The 20236-nt window shown below is 43.9% G+C and overlaps 1 protein-coding gene across 2 annotated transcripts in view; it reads left to right on the plus strand.

Annotated features, from left to right (window-relative positions):
• Positions 1-20236, plus strand: part of LOC147012712 (protein 4.1-like) — a 125100-nt gene that overhangs the window by 92907 nt on the left and 11957 nt on the right. Inside the window, exons 13-18 of one of the 2 annotated variants that reach the window (XM_085853804.1) lie at positions 1-23; positions 442-624; positions 1448-1852; positions 6779-6898; positions 9721-9819; positions 17523-17603. The exon at positions 1-23 is cut by the window's left edge and continues 73 nt beyond it. In XM_085853804.1, coding sequence (XP_085709930.1) covers positions 1-23; positions 442-624; positions 1448-1852; positions 6779-6898; positions 9721-9819; positions 17523-17603 — 911 coding nt within the window. The remainder of the gene's footprint in view (positions 24-441; positions 625-1447; positions 1853-6778; positions 6899-9720; positions 9820-17522; positions 17604-20236) is intronic. The other variant, XM_085853805.1, reaches the window with a different exon arrangement.

Raw genomic sequence — 20236 nt, forward strand, 5'->3', positions numbered from 1 at the left:
CCAAGGAGGAACCAATGCCAAAGGTGATTTCATTAAAAGAGCAGTCACATGTTTTTGCATTTTATTATTGTTTATTTGAGGCTGTGGGTTTTGCGGCACCAACATAAATGGACCAAATGGCCTTCTTCTGTCTTGCATTTCCTGTCGTAATCCAATTGTGGAAATATTTTTGAGTTTCCAAATTGCTTCAGAAACATTTTTAAGCTGCATGAGTTTGCAGGTGTGACAAGCCAAACCTATCCTTCATTTCCTTTCTCTGTTGCTTCTCTTCTTCTTCTTCTTGAAGTGATATTCACTCTCTTTTGCATTCAAAAAACAACACCAACAACTCTGCACAAAGAGGTTTAAATTGTTGGAGAGAACTGGGGCCCTTTTTATCCCCAATTATGAACCTCGAATAGTAATTGACTTGGTGGAACATTTTTATCATGCATCATTTAGACGAAGCCAGTACGTCAGAAGCTGGTCCAGGCACAAACTCAGGAACAAGAGCAGGCCCATATCGAAGACCAGGCCAAGGACCAAGCCACTGCAGAAGGGACTTGTCATCCAGCTGAAGACAGGGTTACTGTGAGCGAAGTTTCATCTCTGATGGAGAATCTTCATTCTTATCCCTTCTTCCAGGTTCAACTCTACTCTTTTCCCTTTACTCACATCTCTATTTCCTACTTTTGGCTTGTTTTACTTTCTATAAAGTAACCAACTTCCTTTTTTTATTTTAAAGTTTGCTCACAGAAGCTGGAGTGTAAATTACCTTAGTTAACGTATCAATTAGCTTGGCACAACCCAAGTTATTGTTGCATCAGGTGTTTAAGATTATCTCCAAGCTTTTTTGAAAATATTGGGGCAGATATTGTCATCGGCTCCGTCTGTCTGCCTGTCCTGTCTATTTGTCTGTATGTCTGTCACGATATCTTCTCCTTCACGGTTGTGCAGAGATTTACCAAACTTGGTAGTTATGATCATCACATGGCATGAATGTGTCAGCGCAGTATAACTTTTGGCCCCGCCTCTGGGGCGGGGTCAAAATCTGAAATACCAAAAAATGCAATTACGGGCACATTTAAAATATATTTCAAATGAAACTTTGTAGATCCAATCAACATTAGGGGAACGCATGAAATCGGTAATGATTTTCTGTGATTTGACTTCCGGTTCATGCTCCAGGGAGTGGGGAACTTGGGGGTCACAAAGGTCAAAATGGGGAAAATAAATTTCAACTCAAATTTTGATATTGCATCATTCCTGGTTGGCACTTTTTGCAATCTTTCAGCTTTGCTTTGGGTAGTAAGCGTGGGGATTTGCGATGGTGTACTATCGACTTCGCTCTAGTTTTACTTTATTTACTACCTCTCCTTAAAAGTCCATTTCGTGAATGCTTAGAATATCGTTTGAAGTTTTTGGAGGAACATTATTACACATTGTGCAACCTCCCCTCACCTTGCAGAGTTCTACGAATGAAGGACGAGAGATTTCAGAACAAATGACCACAGTGCACTTTACAACTCAAAAGGTGACTTGTGCTGAGCAGGAAAAACGTGTCACGTCCGCTTCTCCATTTGAAGCTTTTTCCAGCCCAGACATGAGGGAGAAGGATGACGATCGGGAGAAGGGCAAGATATCCGATTCTCACACCACGTATCTGCAAGATATGACGACGGTAATTAAGAAGGATCACTTTGAAGGGAAAGTTCACACCGGCATTCCTCAAGATCTCTTCCCGATGATGTCTATGACGGAGCAACTCTTGACGGACAGAGGTCCATCCGAGGAGGCAAAGCCTGAAACCAATGGTCATTTCACAGACTCGGGGAAAGACAAAGAAATAAAGAAAAAGGAGGCAGACTATCAGGTGAATTTATTTTTATTTTTCTTAACATAAATGATTATACAAAGCAAAAATGTGTTGTTTAACTTTGTCAACGAAGGAAAAATTGCCATAAATGATGGGAGTGGAGCAAATATAATGGGAATAACATGAACTGATGTCAAATTATTGGAAAGCAAGGCCAATGTTCAATGTCATTTGCAAATGCGTTTCTTTTGCACTAATTTTTTTTTTGGGGGGGGAAGGGTTGGGAAGATTTTTTTGCACACCACGGTTGCTGAAGATAAATTATAAGTCCGGTGCTAAACCAATGTCCAGTTGTTGCACAAATATAACGTTTTTAAAATCTTGTGAAAAGTTTTTTTTTTAATTCATTGATCAAAGGATCATGGAGGAGCTTGTACAGGGTGGCCCGAAAGTCACTTTACCCCTCCCCAGTAAAGCATTCGTTATTATAAGCTCTTTCAGGATACAAGTTTTATTGTGTAGTACTTACAATAACTAATCAGTCAATGTATCTGTTTGAGCTCCATCATTCTCTTTGCACCACTAAATTCGTCATCAAGTCCTCTTAGACATCCTGTGAAGCATTTGTGGAGTCACCTGTGCGAAAGAAGCGATGACTGCAGTGCACAATTCTTCAATCATCCTACACCGGTTTGTCGACACATCCTCCTTCATAAAGCTCCACAACGAGTAGTCTGGAATCATTAGATCTGGACTACCCGGTGGCCACATTCGAGGAGCTGGTGATGTTGGTGATCCGCGAAACCTGCCCACACTTGAGCAATTGTTTGGCCGATGTGTGCCCTTTCATGCACCAGAACACAAGCATCCAACCGTTCTTCGACACTTTAACAACTTGTGTCTGCCGTGCTGTCTAACCTCCAACTGACTCCCACGTCGGTGAGTCAGTGCTGCCGCATACCACGGCAGGGGATGGCAAAGGGGAAGCGAGGGATGTGCGAGAGATTTAGCAAGGGTAAGGTGGCTTTCAGGTCACCCTGTACCTATATAATATGTAGGACAATGACATTAGTATTCATCGGTGCATAGTTTCACGTACATTATAAGTATTGTACTCACTGTATATGGAATGGACAAATCTGATGTTCTTTGGGATTTGAACCAGAGCTCCAAGCATCGTGTGCCGTCAATTCATATGTTGTTAGCAGATGCTTATTGGACTGTGATTATATTCTAAAAGCATCCCTTTTTCATAGTAGCATCATTGTTAAGGTGCAAGAGTGATGCTTATGCAGTGGCCCTTCACATTCAGGCAGGTATTTGTAATTTTATGCCTGGTGTTGGCGTAATGGTTAGGGTGGTGGGCTTGGGATCCTCGGATACTGAGTTCAAATCCCACTCGGCTGTTGAATTAATACAAGGTGGGGTTGACTCTGCCTGTCATCCTGAAGTCAGCAAAATGAGTGCCAACTTGCTGGTATCCTATGTCGGAGTGGCGACCCGTCCAGGATTGTACCGAATAGCCAAGGAGACTGCTTAGGCAGCACCAACGCTCTGCACAGAGTATGGTCCCAATGGATGGATGTTTTTGTAATTTGCTCAAGGTGCTGGTAATGACACCTCCTCTCTGTTAAGGCCCTGTCACACCTTGACGATTGAGCCAGCGTTTGCCTGACGTATGCAAAATTTGGCTAAAACGTTGACACACGTCGAATTCGTTATGGGTAAGTTTGTTTTCGTTAAGAGCACGCTGGCATACGTTTTACTACGCTGGCTAAAACATCGTAGTACGCCGAGGAGTTAGACAAATTTTCCATGCTTGAAATTTTTCGACGTATGCCAGCGTATGACTCACACGTTCCACATAATGCTGGCCATAAGTTGTAGGCACGTTTCGCGATCGTTGACACACGTTACTTGTAAGTTACTCATAAGTCGAAACACGTCGAGGTAATGTTTAGCGTCAGTGTTCCAGACTCCCTGGTTTTTTTGGGGGTTTTTTTTCTTCGGTATGACGGTTATGTGAACACTTCGATTTCTAGTGCGGTTATAATATAATATAATTAATAGGCTGCCGCTCAACGATTTAAATCATAACCGCACGAGAAATCGAAGTGTCAACATCACTGTCATGCAGAAGAAAAAAACCAGGGAGCCTGGAACACTGACGCTAACGATTACCTCGACGTGTTTCGACTTATGAGTAACTTACAAGTAACGTGTGTCGACGTGTGTCAACGTTCGCATAACGTGCCTTCAACTTATGCCAGTGTATGCGGAACGTGTGTCGTACATCGATAAATTTTCAACATGCTGAAAATTTATCGACGTACTCAGCGTATGATGACGTATGCCAGCGTACTACGACGTATGCCAACGTACTACAACGTATGCCAGCGTGCTCTTAATGTATACAAAACGTACCCATAACTTATTCGACGTGTGCCAGCTTGGTTCGGAAAATTTTTCATACGTCGGCATACGCTGGCAAAAACGTCAATGTGTGACAGCGGCTTCACACTTCGATGTCAAGTGCGGTTATAGATTTGAATCGTCGAACCGCAGCCTTTAAATAGCCTACGCCATGTGATCGTCGGCGATACGCTGCCGCGCTATGCATAAGTTAGTCTATCGTTGGCCATAGGTTGTGAACGCCGACAACATGCTCAGCATTCGTTGGTACAAGTAATCTATATGTGATTGAAACATTTTGAATACATTACTAGTACGTTATGCATACGTCCAACACGTTATTATACACCCAAAACCTTTTTAAAAAACATCAATAGTTCAGCGTACGCCAGCGTTTTACATACATTTTGAGACCTTGCCATACGCTGGCTAAAACGTCAAGGTGTGACGCAAGGCTAAAACGCAAGGCTAAAACGTCAAAAAGACAGGGCCTTTTGAGACTCTGTGAGATTGTCAACATCCACCCACTAATGCGAGTAGATTGAATACCTAGATTCACCTCCACCCGATGGATGGATCACTCGTTGATGCCTCGCCTTGCATGTGAAACATCAGGATGGCATTTCCTAGCTGGGTTGAGATACAAACCCAGGCTAGATAGCTCAAAGGCCAGTGCACACACCTCTAAGCTCTCGTCACACCTTATTGGTTCAGATGGGAATGCGAAACAAGCTAAGCCGTCCATCCATCTATTGGGACCATACTCTGTGCAGAGCATTGGTGCTGCCCAAACAGTCTCCTTGGCTATTGGGCACAATCCTGGACATGTCGCCACTCTGACACAGGATACCAGTAAGCTGGCACTCATCTTGCCGACTTCGGAAGGATGACAGGCAGAGTCAACCCCACCTTGTATTAATTTAACAGCCGGGGGGGATTTGATTCCAAGCCCACCACCCCGACCATTAAGCCAACACCAGGCATAAACAAGCGAACCCGTTAGGAAACAATAATGTTTTTTTTTTACCATGATTAAAGCTACACCTGAAAAATGAAGTCAAATTATGAAACATCATCCATCAATGTTGAGCACATTGTGTTTAACACAGCTATCCAAAAATGCTTTTGATAAAATAATTTGCCAATTCCCATGATCATTGCACAGTGCACCCTCGGGTGATGCTCCATGGTACTGCCCTGTCGAGATCTCACTCACTATGGCTTCTTCTCGTCAGCATGCTGAAACGTACTAGTTATTCTCTCAGGAATTGGCGCCTTCAATAGTTCAGCAGTTTTGTGAAATAGATGTTTTTCCTTTCTTCCTTCTTTCTTCCTCCTAGCATGTGATGTAGTACCTGCATCTGTTACTTTGATCATTTTTGGGGGTTTGCTGTGTCAGTGATGCAACACCCTCTCTGTATCAGGGAAGAAATTTAGAATTTGATGGTATCAGCACTTAATAGATGGCAGGCAGGATAGATTCGAAGATTGCGTAATCGATTTTGAGCTATCTCTCCTGGGTACGAATCTGGACTCAGCTATAAAATGTCATCCTGGCGTTTCTCATGCAGAGCAATTCTTCAAGGTGTCCACCATCCATAAGATGGATGTTCCATCTGCCAGCATTAGATTGCAAACGTCAAAAGATCCCATGGTGTCCTTTCTGAAGAGGAGGCGAGTTGTCCCAGCACCCTCAAAAGATTCCAAATTCCTGCCCAAATCACCTTCAGTCGAACGTCAGGTCTGTCCATTCTGTTCCTGAAAGACTTTGACCAAAAAGATTCCATGGCGGATCCCACAAGAAAGTGGGAATATTTGGGTTCTTTATTCAATTTTTTTTTAAAGTGTTTGAACTTCCACCACCAAATATCAGCAAGATCGAGGCACACCTTACCTGAACAGCAAGCAGAATGAAACCTTGTAGTCAAGTCGGCGATCCAATCCAGACGACTCAAAGCGAGTACGCAACATCTGACAATCTGAGCTGTCCTTTGAAGAATTTCTGAGTGACATACTCTTCAGACATATCTGGCATTAACAGGAAGAGGAGAAAGTGAGGAAAAAAAAAAAGCTCAAACTCTAAATCTGCTTTGGGAGTGAGTGGATCGCTTCAAAGCGATGGTGGTTGGTTGGTGCTCGTGCGAAATCATCGTGACATCTCAGGAGCTGTCTGTTTGTGGATGATGGGAATTGGGTGCACAAAGTGTACTTGCAGTTAAAGGAGGAGGAGAAAGAGGGAAGATGTTTGAGGTTGAATAATGTACACGGGATGCTTTCCGGATGACGGAGCCAACGTCGATAAACTTCGCGATTCAATTACCTGACCAGGTTCGTGTTTGGGTTGGGAATTTCTAAATGGTCGAGCACACTTCGGAACAATGATTTTATAATGTGGTGTAAATGTTTTTAAGAAAACGATGTGTTTTCTTTTTCCTGAACACAATGGATCACGTCGTACTCGTACGATGGGATGTCCGGACAAGGTGCCGAGCGCTGCTGGACGTGATTAGGGTTTAGTACTCGATCTGTGCTTCGATCTGACCTTTCGTGGTCACCGTTGTGTTGTTCCAGCCTCCTGTCGTGGAGACCGAGAAGGTGAACTTTGAAGGCGTCGTTCGGTCTGAGATTTCCAGCGTCACAACAATGGATGTGCCGCTGGTTCTCACAGAAAGCAAGACTATAACTTACCAGGTATGTATTTTCTCCTTCACACACCCCAAATACGATTCAACTCACACCTTTCTTTTCCAGGTGAACTGTGCATTGTTTAATCGTTTACACTGTGCTCTCTGTGTTGGTTTTGTGTTATTTTGTTTGTGTGTTTTGGGAGGGAGGGAGGAGGAGTGATGTCACAATATGAATGTGCTTTGGCTTGTAACAGACCTACTTTCCTTTATTGATTATGTCTGCCACCAAAGGTGGATGGAAGTTATGTTTTCACCCCTGTTTTTCTGTCTGTCTGTCTGTCTGTCTGTCTGTCTGTGAGCAGGATGTTTCAAAACGTTGTGGACGGATTCGGACGGAACTTGGTGGACAGGTTGAGTCTGTCTCAAGGACAAATCGATTCGATTTTGGTGAAGATCCGGATTGGAATTCAGCCCATCAGTGGGGTACAAAAATGTAGTCCGGGTACTGGTGCACATGCAACGTTAGCATGCAGGTCGTGTGCATACAGCAACCCTTTACAGAGCCAACCTGAACAGCAACGAGATGTTATCAAGGTGTGCGATTAAAAAATTCAACATAATCAAGGCCAATCCTATTGGAACTTCACACGAGTCTAACTACGACTGTTGTTCAAGATTATGGGATTCCTCTGGTTTAAGGTGCCCCATGAAGGGAGATTTCCTTGAACAGTGACAGACACAACCATGCTCGTCACTTGGTACAAGTCAGTGGGCACATTTTATCCAAGACCGAATCTATTAGTTAGTTTATCTGGTGCTGGTTTAATGCCTGCGCAACAACCTTCATTCATTCATTCATTTACTTACTTATTTACAAGGTCTGAGGTTCATGCAGACAGAGACGTTAGACAACACTGGACTTGACTTTAAATGTCAGACAAAAACAACCAATGACCATGGAGGAAGGAACGTATCTTTCCAGAGCACCATGGGTACCATCTTGTGATGTCACTTTTCTCTCCACAGTCAACAGGGCCATGAAGGAGAAATATCTCCCCATCCACCATAATCCCAACCGATGGTTGTTTATCCTTGCTCTATCCTCTAAATGCTAAGCATCAGGCAAGGAAGCAGCATGTACCATTTTTATGGTCTTTTATATGACTCTGCCAGGGTGAGAATCGAACTGCCAACCTCCCTGATTAAGAGCAGATGCTCCAACCACAATGTCCCTGAATCTGTTTGCCTGAAGTCCACTCTTGTGAAAATTAATTGTTCACACTCAGACACGGGTTGGCAGGATGGCCGAGGGTATGAGTAATCGTCTTTGAGCCGTCTACCCTCGGCTATAATCTTCACACAGCTATAAACTGCCATCCTGGTGTTTCACTGGCAGGGTAGTGCCCTGCAGGGTAATATCAGTGAGCATATTGTCCCTCATATGGATATTAAACTGGGTGTCCTGTCTGCTAGCATTAGTTGGTAGATGTTAAAGATCACAGGGTGTCCTTTCTGAAGAGTAGGTGAGTTATCACCGCACCCTGAACAAATGACAAACCCTGCCCTTGCTGATTGCTGGGAAAGCAAAGGTAAGCCATCAAGAATAATGTATGGAATCAACAGAACGTTCTGGAAATATGATAACATCAGCTTTCATGCACAGTGTGGTACTTTGATGATGATACTCAGACAAGACAACGAGCATAATATCCAACCCAAAGGCTGGCATGATCTTCTCCATGATGGTCTCTCTCTGCTAGCATTGCACCACGGTCATCAGTTGTAATTGGATCTGAAAGGAGGTGGAAAGAGAACCAGACACCTCAAAAGCCTACGTGGTCCAAACGAGCTCTCCTTCCTTCCAAAGTAAATCTCCAGAAGTACTGAGCAAAGACAGGACACATAACATTCACATGATGCAGACTGCAAACTTGATTAGCACAGCAGCACAACCAACTCAAGGTTTTATCTGGGAGCAAAGAGTCGGAGGTCCGTTGTTTCGACCTCAGAGCGGGCTTCAACCGGGTCTGAAATTACATTTTGTTCTTTGATGAAGTCCTGACTCATCATGAGTGGTTGTGTTGATTTGATTTTTTTAAAACATTTTTGGAACATCTGGAACCATTCGAACTGCTATCACTGGGAATCAATCATGGACCGAGAATGAAGAGTCCTGTATCACTTGTCAGACCAAATTTCCAGAGTCAATCACCAAAGTTTTCTTCATTCATTTTTTTTTTTTTGGTTGGAAAGGAATGATAATGTTACTACAAAACATCACCATCAGGTCAGCTGCACCATCGCAAAGCATCATGGGGAACCAATTACAGTTGCTTGGGACATTTGCCACCTGAGACCACATATTGCAAATCGGTCTCCATGGGCATTGGACAAAAAAAAAAAACGAGCAAGACGAACTCGCCTTCTGGCTTCTTGGCTGGAAGCCATCTCCAGCGGTGAGCGTCTGAAGGCTGGGGCTGATGGCTGCTCCTGCTCCTGTTTCTCTGATGATAATCCATCATATCAGCTTCGGCTGAACGCATCGCTTTCTGCCTTAAATCTCTGCGTGGTGCTGTGGGCAGTCAGTCATAACATTTGTTATTCATAGTATGAAATGCCAATAGATGTAAGTAATTGATAAGCTTGTGTTATTTTCCACAAACTGTTTCATAGCGGGACGGGTGTTTGTCATTTTTTTTAAACATTTCAATCACAAGAATTGGTTCCATCACGGAACAACACCGTTATTCGACTGTGCGGTCGACTTGCAAACCCAAAACGCCGTCCGATAAAAACTGTTGGTGCTCTTTTTGTGTACTGCAACCAAAAATAATTTGAAACGAGATCAAAGGTCACCTGAACTTCAAAAAAAAAACAATCTTTCAGATGGATGGTGGCAAGGCGGTTGATCCCAGCACGTTGGCCAATAACCAGACAGCTACCTTGGAGAGCTCAACAACTACTACTACCACACATGTCACCAAGGTAAAGTAAGACATGTATCATTTGTTTTGCATTTGGCAGTGGTTCTCAGCCTAAAATTTCATGGTTTTTGTTGCGTGCACAACATACACCACGCACGGTATGCATAATTGCTCCAGCACTGATTGTGCGCTGGCGTGTCTCTTCGATCTGCAGTTAAATGTTAATTTGAAGCGAGTATTCAAGATGAAATTTCCTTCAAACATTGAAACTGGATGAAAGTGTGTGCATGCTCCGAAACACACCTTCCTTTCCCACCTTCTTTTGATATGTACGGACTTTTCCGTCTCTGTAAGTCGATGTGTTGAATGAAATATCGGTGTTTTTGCTGAGCGCAGCGAGGTGTTGCTATTAGGCTGGGGGTCTGGAGGACGCCGAGGCATCCAGAATCTGAAAGGCCGTAATAGGTTCTCAGAATTGCATGGAGCCATTTTGGGTTTGAGGTCAGACAGAATGCTGAAAGTAATTTGCCAAAACGGTTCAATAAAAACCATATTTCACTTTCGAACTTGAACGTTTCTTGCTGTCATTTAACTGAAACTTTGTTTCTAATAGTCCGACAGGATGGTGCAGAGGTCACACACTTACAATGGAGCTGTCTATCCTGAGTTTGATTCCTGACCGGACTGTAAACTGACAGATTGCTGTTTCGCAGGCAAGGATGTTGTATCGTAAACTCTTCCGTCCCTTGGATGGATGGTAAGCCAGGTGTCTCATCTGATAGCATTTGTTGGTTGATGTGTCAATATCCCACGGTGGTTCTCGAGGAAGAGTCGGCGAGTTATCGCCAGCACCCTGAACAAATTAAATATCCCTGCCCAAATCAGTGGCAGTCGACGGTCAGGCCTGGCCAACAGTTTGCGAAAGAGTTGGGCTGGACTACTCTCTAATTCACTCCATATTAACCACTCACTGACTGAAAGACCCCAGCCTTACTGTCATCATAACTCTCCTCTTCTTTACTCTCAGGCTCTGACCACTGGACCTGTCACTTTCTATTCTGCTGAACAACTCTTCTGCAGTTATTTTGTCGATAAACCTGTACCATACTCTTTATGGAGCGTTCGTTGGTGCTGTCAAAGCAGTTTCTTCGCCTCTCATACACAATACTAGGTAGTTTGTTATTGCCTTCCCAGCATTGTTTGTCAGTGCTCGATACATTTAACTGCTGAGTGGCAAACTAGGAAGCCGCAAGTACCATTTCATTTTAATAAGGTATTTGATATGACTCGGTCGGGGTTCGAATCACCGACCTTCCAGATTCAGAGCAGATGTTGTAACCATTTATGAAGTCACCCCTTCATTATCTTAAACATCTCCATGAGATGCCCTCATAACCACCTCCTTTCTAATGTATTGTTACGGTTGTGGAAATTCACATTACACCATAAAGAGTCCTCAGGTGAGATATCTCGATAAGTCCATGTGTAGTTAGCCCACACCCGTTGTATAGAGGGAATTTATGTGATCCATTCGGGCTGCGATCCTTCAGTTCGCCATTTTTTCTTTCTCTATTGTTATTTTCGACCATTAAGCCGCCAACAACGCAAACAGCCACTGCCTTTACCTTCACAACTCCATCCAGCAAACATCGCTTCACCGCCATTCCCAAACGACACCATAACCATCAAACCACCACAGAAAACCCTCCACCACCTTCGCCTTTCTCCTTCACAACCAACAACCGCACCACCTGTGAACACTGAACGTCGGGCTGTCTTGGGCCCGTTCGGCGATTGGTGCCAAACACACCGAGCCGCCAGCGCGAATGGCGGCCTTTCCGAGGGAGAAATTCGGATCCAAAATGATCCACGCCCACTTCCCCTCCGTCCAATGGGCGAGCACGAGGCGGCTTGGCCCTGCCTCCAAGCGCGTGTATGTGACGTTGGTTTATGCAAATATGCGGATCAACGGAGGTTCACGCCCCTTTTTTGCCCGACCAATGGCTGAACAGAGGGTGGCATGGCCCCGCCTCCAATCGCGTTTTGATCCGCATATTTGCATATCGGCTCCTCCTGAGTCCTATAAAGATGCTAGCGCAAGGCGACTCGCGGGAAAGAGGGTGAGTTGAGCGAGGAGGAGTTCGGGAAGAGTTGGAGAGAAGTTGCGGAGGAGTTGCAGGCAAGACTGCGGACGGCGACGAGGTTGTGGTGTGGGGGTCGCTCGACTCGTCGCGGGATCCAGGCCAGCCAGCCATACCCTTCGCCTTGAGCATCAACGATCCCCCCCCCCATTCGCGCTGAGATAGTGCCGAGGGGGCCCCCGTTCCTCCCCCACCCTAAACGTGGTGCCAACAAGACCGCTCGCGCGGAGCACGCCGGAGAGGACTCGCCGACCACGCCAGGGCACAGAGTCGGGGCGCAGCGGCGCGAATATTGCGGCTTGCCCGCCATCGCGTCACGAGGACGCGGGTAAGACCTCCCCGGTCTCGTGGACCTGGCCGATCCTCCAGGATCCACGTACATTTGGTCTATGGACCTGTCTGCCTCCTCGCCAATGAGGGTGGCTTTCTTTTTCCTTTGCTTTTTGTGTAAATGCTTGTGGTGGCACCGTCTGTTAAGTAAAACTGCGTACGTGTTGCCGTGTGTCGGTCTTAGTCGGTAGTATCTCTCTTTTACTGTTTCTTTCTGTGCTTGAATACGTGCCCTTTATTATTATTACTGTGACTGAATATGCGCCTTCTGTGCTGTCTGCGTGTGTGAAATAAATGTGCTTGTTCAATTGTTCCCGCTTTGCTTCATCTCCTTCCTTTTGTTGACTCTCCATCCAGCATCGTGTAAGAGATTGGTAGTGGGTGTAAGTTCCCGGTAACTAATGTGAACCGTCGAGGTCGACGATAACTCCGCTCGGTTATCTCTGCAGTACGGAATGAACCACTTCAGCGGTTCGTGTCCCAAGTCGACCTGCGGCGAGGTACGATCGCCCGATTAACCATCCGCGTCAGTACTTAGGTAGGTCGAGTTTGGTGAACAACCCAATCCTACGCGGGTGGCCGATTGGCACGATTGTGGTGAGGTCGAAAGACCCACCCGTGACTAGCTCCCGGCGTTGTTCCGAGAGGGTCACGACTGAATTGTCCGTCCAGTGGGCGACGTGCCGCGATTCGAGTTAAGTGGCCGATCGCACACCGGCGGGCGCGAATTCGCAACAGTATAAAGTCCTGTCTCCTTCAGACGCTCCACATAGCTTTGTCTAACAAGGCAGTGAATTAATATTGTTGTTCCATGCTGAACCCTCTCTGTGGCAGCCATGTTCTTCCTCAGATGTTGTGACCAAAACGCAATACAGTCCAATATTCGAGATGAGGCCTCATTAAATTTCGATACACTTTCAACACTACCTCTTTTACTTTATTATTCATCCCCCTATGAATATGATCTAAAACCCTATTAGCTTTACAAGCAGGTGCCTGGCACAGATCTACAACCCTCTGCATCTATTATCGCATGTTATTTTCTCCCACGTCACATCCTCCAAGACTGTATTATGATCCCTTGTATTATGTAGTCCCATTTTTACGCAATTTTCTATTTGTTTCACTTTTTTTTTCTCATGCACAAATGACAAAATTAATCTTCATTTCAACTTCTCTGACCTTTTATTTTGAAAGCAGCTAAAACAGCTTGAGGTTTCCTCGTCAATTGTTCGTCAAACCTCAGGTACCGGGTTTTATTGAGTACTATGGTGGTATGTTCTTGCAATTAAAAGGTCACTGAAGCTCTTATATGTTGTGAAAGATTTGGAAATTTTGCAAAAACGTTAATTGGAGATAACTGTGAATGAATCTAACACTATTATCTCAGCTGAACATTTGCTGAGCACTAGGGATTATCAGGAGAGTTTATAATCTGTAATGCTAAGTCTATTCACTGCAATTTAAAGGCAATTCACTTCCAAGAGACTGTTGCAGCGCCTTTGCATTCCAGACCTAAAACAATTCTGTCATTATTTCCTTTATTCTGTTTTTTCAGCTTTTCAACTTAACTTTCTTTCTTCTTGAAACCAACTCTAATTTTTTCATTAATCTTTGGTGTTTTTTGTCCTTCATCAGCAACAACATCATCATCATCATCATCATCATCATCATCATCATTATCATCATCAGCAACATCATCACTATCAGCAACATCATCACTATCAGCAACATCATCATCATCACCATCATCATCAGCAACATTATCACCACCAACATTATCATCATCATCGTCATCACCAACATCATCACCACCAACATCACCATCACAAACATCATCATCACCAGCAACATCATCACCAGCAACATCATCATCATCATCATCATCATCATCACCAGCAACATCATCATCATCACCAGCAACATCATCATCATCACCAACATCATCACCATTTGCAACATCATCATCACCAACATTATCATCACCAACATCATCATCCTGAACATCATCATAATCACCAACATCATCATCTCGACCATCATCATCATCATCACCAACATCATCACCAACATCATCACCAACAACACCATCATCATCATCACCAACATCATCATCCTGAACATCATCACCAGCAACATGATCATCATCATCACCAGCAACATCATCATCATCATCATCATCATCTTCACCAGCAACATCATCATCATCATCATCATCACCAGCAACATCATGATCATCATTATCATCATCATCATCACCAGCAACATCATCATCACCAGCAACATCATCATCAGCAACATCATCATCATCATCATCATCATCATCATCGTCACCAGCAACATCATCATCACCAGCAACATCATCATCATCATCACCAGCAACATCATCATCATCACCAGCAACAACATCATCACCAGCAACATCATCATCATCATCATCATCATCATCAACATCATCATCATCATCATCACCAGCAACATCATCATCATCATCATCACCAGCAACATCATCATCATCATCATCACCAGCAACATCATCATCATCATCACGAGCAACATCATCATCATCACCAGCAACATCGTCATCATCATAATCATCATCACCAGCAACATCATCAACATCATCACCATCATCATCACAAGCAACATCATCATCATCATCACCATCATCATCACCAGCAACATCATCATCACCAGCAACATCATCATCATCATCACCAGCAACATCATCATCATCATCATCATCATCATCACCAGCAACATCATCATCATCACCAGCAACAACATCATCACCAGCAACATCATCATCAACATCATCAACAGCAACATCATCATCAGCAACATCATCATCAGCAACATCATCATCATCATCATCATCGTCACCAGCATCATCATCATCACCAGCAACATCATCATCATCACCAGCAACAACATCATCACCAGCAACATCATCATCATCATCATCATCATCACCAGCATCACCATCATCACCAGCAACATCATCATCATCACCAGCAACATCATCATCATCATAATCATCATCACCAGCAACATCATCAACATCATCACCATCATCATCACCAGCAACATCATCATCATCATCAGCAACATCATCACCAGCAACATCATCATCATCATCACTAGCAACATAATCATCACCAGCAACATCATCACCAGCAACATCATCATCATCATCACCAGCAACATCATCATCATCATCATCACCAGCGACATCATCATCATCATCATCACCAGCATCATCATCATCATCATCATCATCATCACCAGCAACATCATCATCATCATCATCACCAGCAACATCATCATCATCATCATCATCACCAGCAACATCATCATCATCATCATCATCATCATCACCAGCAACATAATCACCAACATCAATGTACCATAATCTTTTGAGAGCATTAGTGTTTATGAAGGGGTGTTTTATTAAGAATCGCATTATAAACTTGGAATTGAATGAATTATAAATGTATTTCATTTCAGAAACTCAAAAGAAAATCTCATTGCTCTTCCTTCTCTTTACATGGCCAAGAGTAGCATTTGATGCAGTGCCTCCTGTTGATGAGTGCAAGAATTTGGATTTTCTTCAGTGTGCTGACAATAGTTCGCCCACTCTTTGTGAAGGACACCATGGGATATTTAACGTCCACCAACTCATGCCGGTAGACGGGACTTCCCGTTTAATGTACTTCTGAGAGATGGCACACATTGATGAATCACCCTGCTGATGAAACACCAGGATAAGAGTTTATAGTTGAAGTCGGGATTAAAATCTAGCGATTCAAACCGAGGCTAGACAGGTCAGAGGTGAGTGTGCATACCTCTAGGCCACCCTGCCGGCACATCTCATCAATGTGCAGGCAAGATCATTCGCACATCCCCGAGTCTTGTGGATTAGTACTGATTACAGGGTTCCGATGATACAGCGTGGGTCGGTCCTGCATTTCGTAGCAATTAAATGTTATGGGACATTGCAACGACTTTCACCCACAAAGTGAAGCACATATGCTGGCAAATAAATAAGGAGAGGGCATGGAGGCGGTAGTGGGTTGGTTGTAATGGTGAAAAAGAGAAGTTTGTGTTTTTAGGACAAATCACTTCACTGCAGGCTGTCTGTTTATCAATGGGAATCTCCACCATCAGTGCCTGCAAGTAGAACACTTCACCTGTCAAGGTACAACATCAGAGATCAGATTGATGGAAAAAGGTTTTGAAATGATTTTGTTGATTCCTCCGAACTGGCCATTCTTGAAATTTTCGGTATGCTTAAAAAAAAACGATCTTGGAGGTGGTTTCATTTCAGTGCACTGACGGGCTTTGAGCGGTTATCATTGTGCGCATTAATTTTTGGGATGACTGGAAGTGAACTGTGTTGAAACACCTGAAAGGATTCGAGGGAATCGTTGCGTGAGCAGAGCAGCCAGAGGTGATACTTACAATGATCCCTGCACCCGAGATGTTGCTCCATACAATTGTCTGCTCGCTTGCGGATGGTCAAGGTCCAAGAAATTCCACATAACTTTTTGAAGGGCTTACAGAATGCCTGCCACGGTGTTGATGCTGATATTTTTCTCGGAGACTTGTGGCTTTCTGCATGGAATCCCACCTGTATGACGTGCAGTTGTGATTATCACACCAAGAAGCCATCACCTGTGCATGTGTGAAGGCTATATTTCCCTTTCTCACAGATGAGGCCTTGATGTCAGCGCATTAGGGTGTCTGTGCCTTACCTGGTGTCATTTACACTGAGGACAGTTACAAGATGAGAGCCATTGGGGGAAAAAAATAGCATGTAGATGCCCATCCCTCATCTCTCACCCCCCCCTCCCCCAAACTGCCATCAGACAGAATTCATCGTTTGTCAAAGCCTCTCACGTTGGGTGCACCATCGATCCCACCCCCATCACTGACCCATATGTGGCACTTGAAAGCAGCTGTACCCATCTCGGCAGCAACCTCCCAGAGGGGGCTCGTCTCCTATTGCTCTGCTGGCTATTAATTGTCAAAGCTTTGGTCGGCTCTGCCATCAGTATGAATCCGATAGTCTTATTCCTGTGGCCTGTCAAGTGAAAGAGTGTGGGCAGACAAAAGAGATGCTAGAATTCAAGTGCTTTTTCACTTTAAAGTGGGGTGCTGTGGTTCTGCCAGGATTTGAATGGCAAAGAGAGGAGGGGTGCTTTTGACGCTCATGATGTATATAATAAAAATGGAGCAAGAAAAAAATAATTAATTCCTTTTTGCTATTTGTCACACTGCCTCTTGTGAACAGACAATAAAGCCCGGTGTCATGGAGACTCGGATTGAGAAGAGAATTGTCATCACGGGAGACAGCGATGCAGACTATGACCAGGTAGGCAGATGTTGCTCTGACTTTTGCAGCCAATTTCAAGTGCACCGTGGTGCCCGGCCCCTTATGCCGGGTAAGCCATCGATCCTATCCACATTACACCTTTAAGTGGCGTGTGTGGCTTTCCAATTTCATTGATTTAATTTTAAAGTATTTTGAGTTGTCCGCACACTTTGACATTGATCACTAGACTAAAGTGCCAAACTCCCAGCATGTCCTTTGTTCAATCAAGTGCAATCCTCAGCAGTGATGAACCAGAAAGCAAATGGTAAGTCGTGGTTTAAATTGCAGTGTGATTACGGTGTTATATTGCAAGATAATTTGCTAGCATCATGTTACGGTGTAAGATTGCTGAAAACTACAAATTCGCCTGTTTCTTACTCTTGTTATTTTTTATTGTTATATAAATAAATGACATCCCTTAAGGCGCTGTCACACCTTGACAATTTAGTCAGCGTATGCCGACTTATGAAAAATTTGTCTAAAACGCCAGCACACGTCGAATACGTTATGGGAAAGTTTGTATACGTTAAGAGCACGCTGAAAAACACTGCCATACGTCGTAGTACACTGGCTTTCATCGTTGTACTTTGCGGTTGTCCTCTAATTTTAGCATGCTTGAAATTTTACGACGTATTCCGGCGTATGACTCACACGTTCTGCTACGCTGGCCATAGGTTGCAGGCACGTTATGTGATCGTTGACGCACGTCGACACACGTTACTTGTAAGTTACTCACAAGTCTAAACACGTTGAGGTAATGATTAGCGTACCGAAACTTATTTATAACCTATGAGTAACGTGTTGTGGGTACGTTACATGATCGTTGACACACGTCGAGGCACGTTATGCGATCGTTGGCACACGTCGAGGCACGTTACTTGTAAGTTACTCATAAGTCGAAACACGTCGAGGTAATGCTTAGCGTACCCGAAACTTATTTCTAACCTATGAGTAACATGCTCTGAACCTATGTGTAACGTACCTCCAACACATATTGACGTATGTAGACATATTTGATTGACGTCTTCCGGACGACCACAGAACTGACTGAACGTGTTTCTAATTTACAGCTACCATATAATGGCATATTGGCAGCATTTAAAAAAACAACAAAAACAACAATAACTTCCGATATTTCGTCACGTGCCGTTACTTCAAGTCTGATTGCCTCTTCAGTTTGCTCGTATCTTATTCTTAGTTCCTCCTCTGTGAATATTTTCTGTTTACGGATATTGTCACGTTGACGTCGAAACTTAAAAGCAAATGTCTGAATATATTTTAAAATTCGTGATAGACTAAAAAAAAAAAAAATAAATAAACAACAACAACAACTTCAGATATTTCGTCACGTGCCTTCACGGAGCCAAGGAGAAAAAAGAAAAAGTGCCTTGATGGAGAAAATAAGTTTCGGGTATGCTAAACATTACGTCGACGTGTTTCGACTTATGAGTAACTTACAAGGAACTTGTGTCGACGTGTGTCAACGATCGCATAATGTGCCTCCAACTTATTCCCAGAGTAGCGGAACGTGTGAGCCATACGGCGAGTACGTCGTAAAATTTTCAGCATGCTTGAAATTTCACGACGTACGAGACGTACTACGAAATATGACAGCGTACTTTATCGTTTTTCAGCGTGCTCTTAACGTATACACAACTTACCCATAACGTATTCGAAGTGTGCCAGCTTGGTTCGGCAAATTTTTCATAGGTCTGCATACACTGACTAAATCGTCAAGGTGTGACTGCGTGGTTGACACTTCCAATTTTCAGGCAGTTATGATTTAAATCGGCATGCGGCAGGTTTTTAACAGGCTACGCCACGAGTTCGTCGGCGATACGTGCAGCGCGCTATGCCTAAGTTAAACTGTCGTTGGGCATAGGTTGTGAACGCCGACAACAGGCTAAGCATTCGTTGGTATAAGTTATCTATAAGACAACGAAACGTTCTGTGCACATTACTAATATGTTATGCATACGACCAAGACGTTATGAATACGACCAAAACTTTAAAAAAAAAATGTCAAAATTTCAGCGTACGCCAACGTTTTACATACATTTTTATACGTTGCCATTGCTGGCTAAAACGTCAAGGTGTGACAGCGCCTTTACAAAAGAGCTCAAGGCAGGAGGAAGCCATTAGGCACATCCCCTCCTGTGCAATGGTTGCCAACCTATGTTTGTTTGTCAGTGCTCCATTCTTTATAAATGCTGAACATCAAACGAGGAAGCAACATGTACCATTCTTAAAGTCTTTGGTATGACTCGGCCGGGGTCAGATTTGAACCGCAAACCTCCCAGTCTCAGAGTGGACACTGTAACCATGACATCAATCAGTCTGGTTGTCCTCACACTTTTTGTACAAAAAGGGCAGATATTGTTTTTGGCTTTGTAGGCTCTGTCTGTCTGTCTTTCATGCTATCTCCTCCGAAACAGGAGGAGATTGGGACCATATGCTGTGCAGAGCGTTGGTGCTGCTAAATCAGTCTCCTTGGCTATTGGGTAGTATACCAGCATGCTTTGACAGTATACCACATGCTGGCACCCATTTTGCCGACCACGGAAGGATGACAGGCCGAGTTAACCCCACCTGGTACTAATTCAGCAGCTGAGCAAGATTTGAACTCAGGACCC

The sequence above is a fragment of the Eptatretus burgeri genome, chromosome 14 (assembly GCF_056783735.1).
Source record: "Eptatretus burgeri isolate ZD-2024b chromosome 14, Ebu_testis_v1, whole genome shotgun sequence".
NCBI classification, from domain to species: domain Eukaryota; kingdom Metazoa; phylum Chordata; class Myxini; order Myxiniformes; family Myxinidae; genus Eptatretus; species Eptatretus burgeri.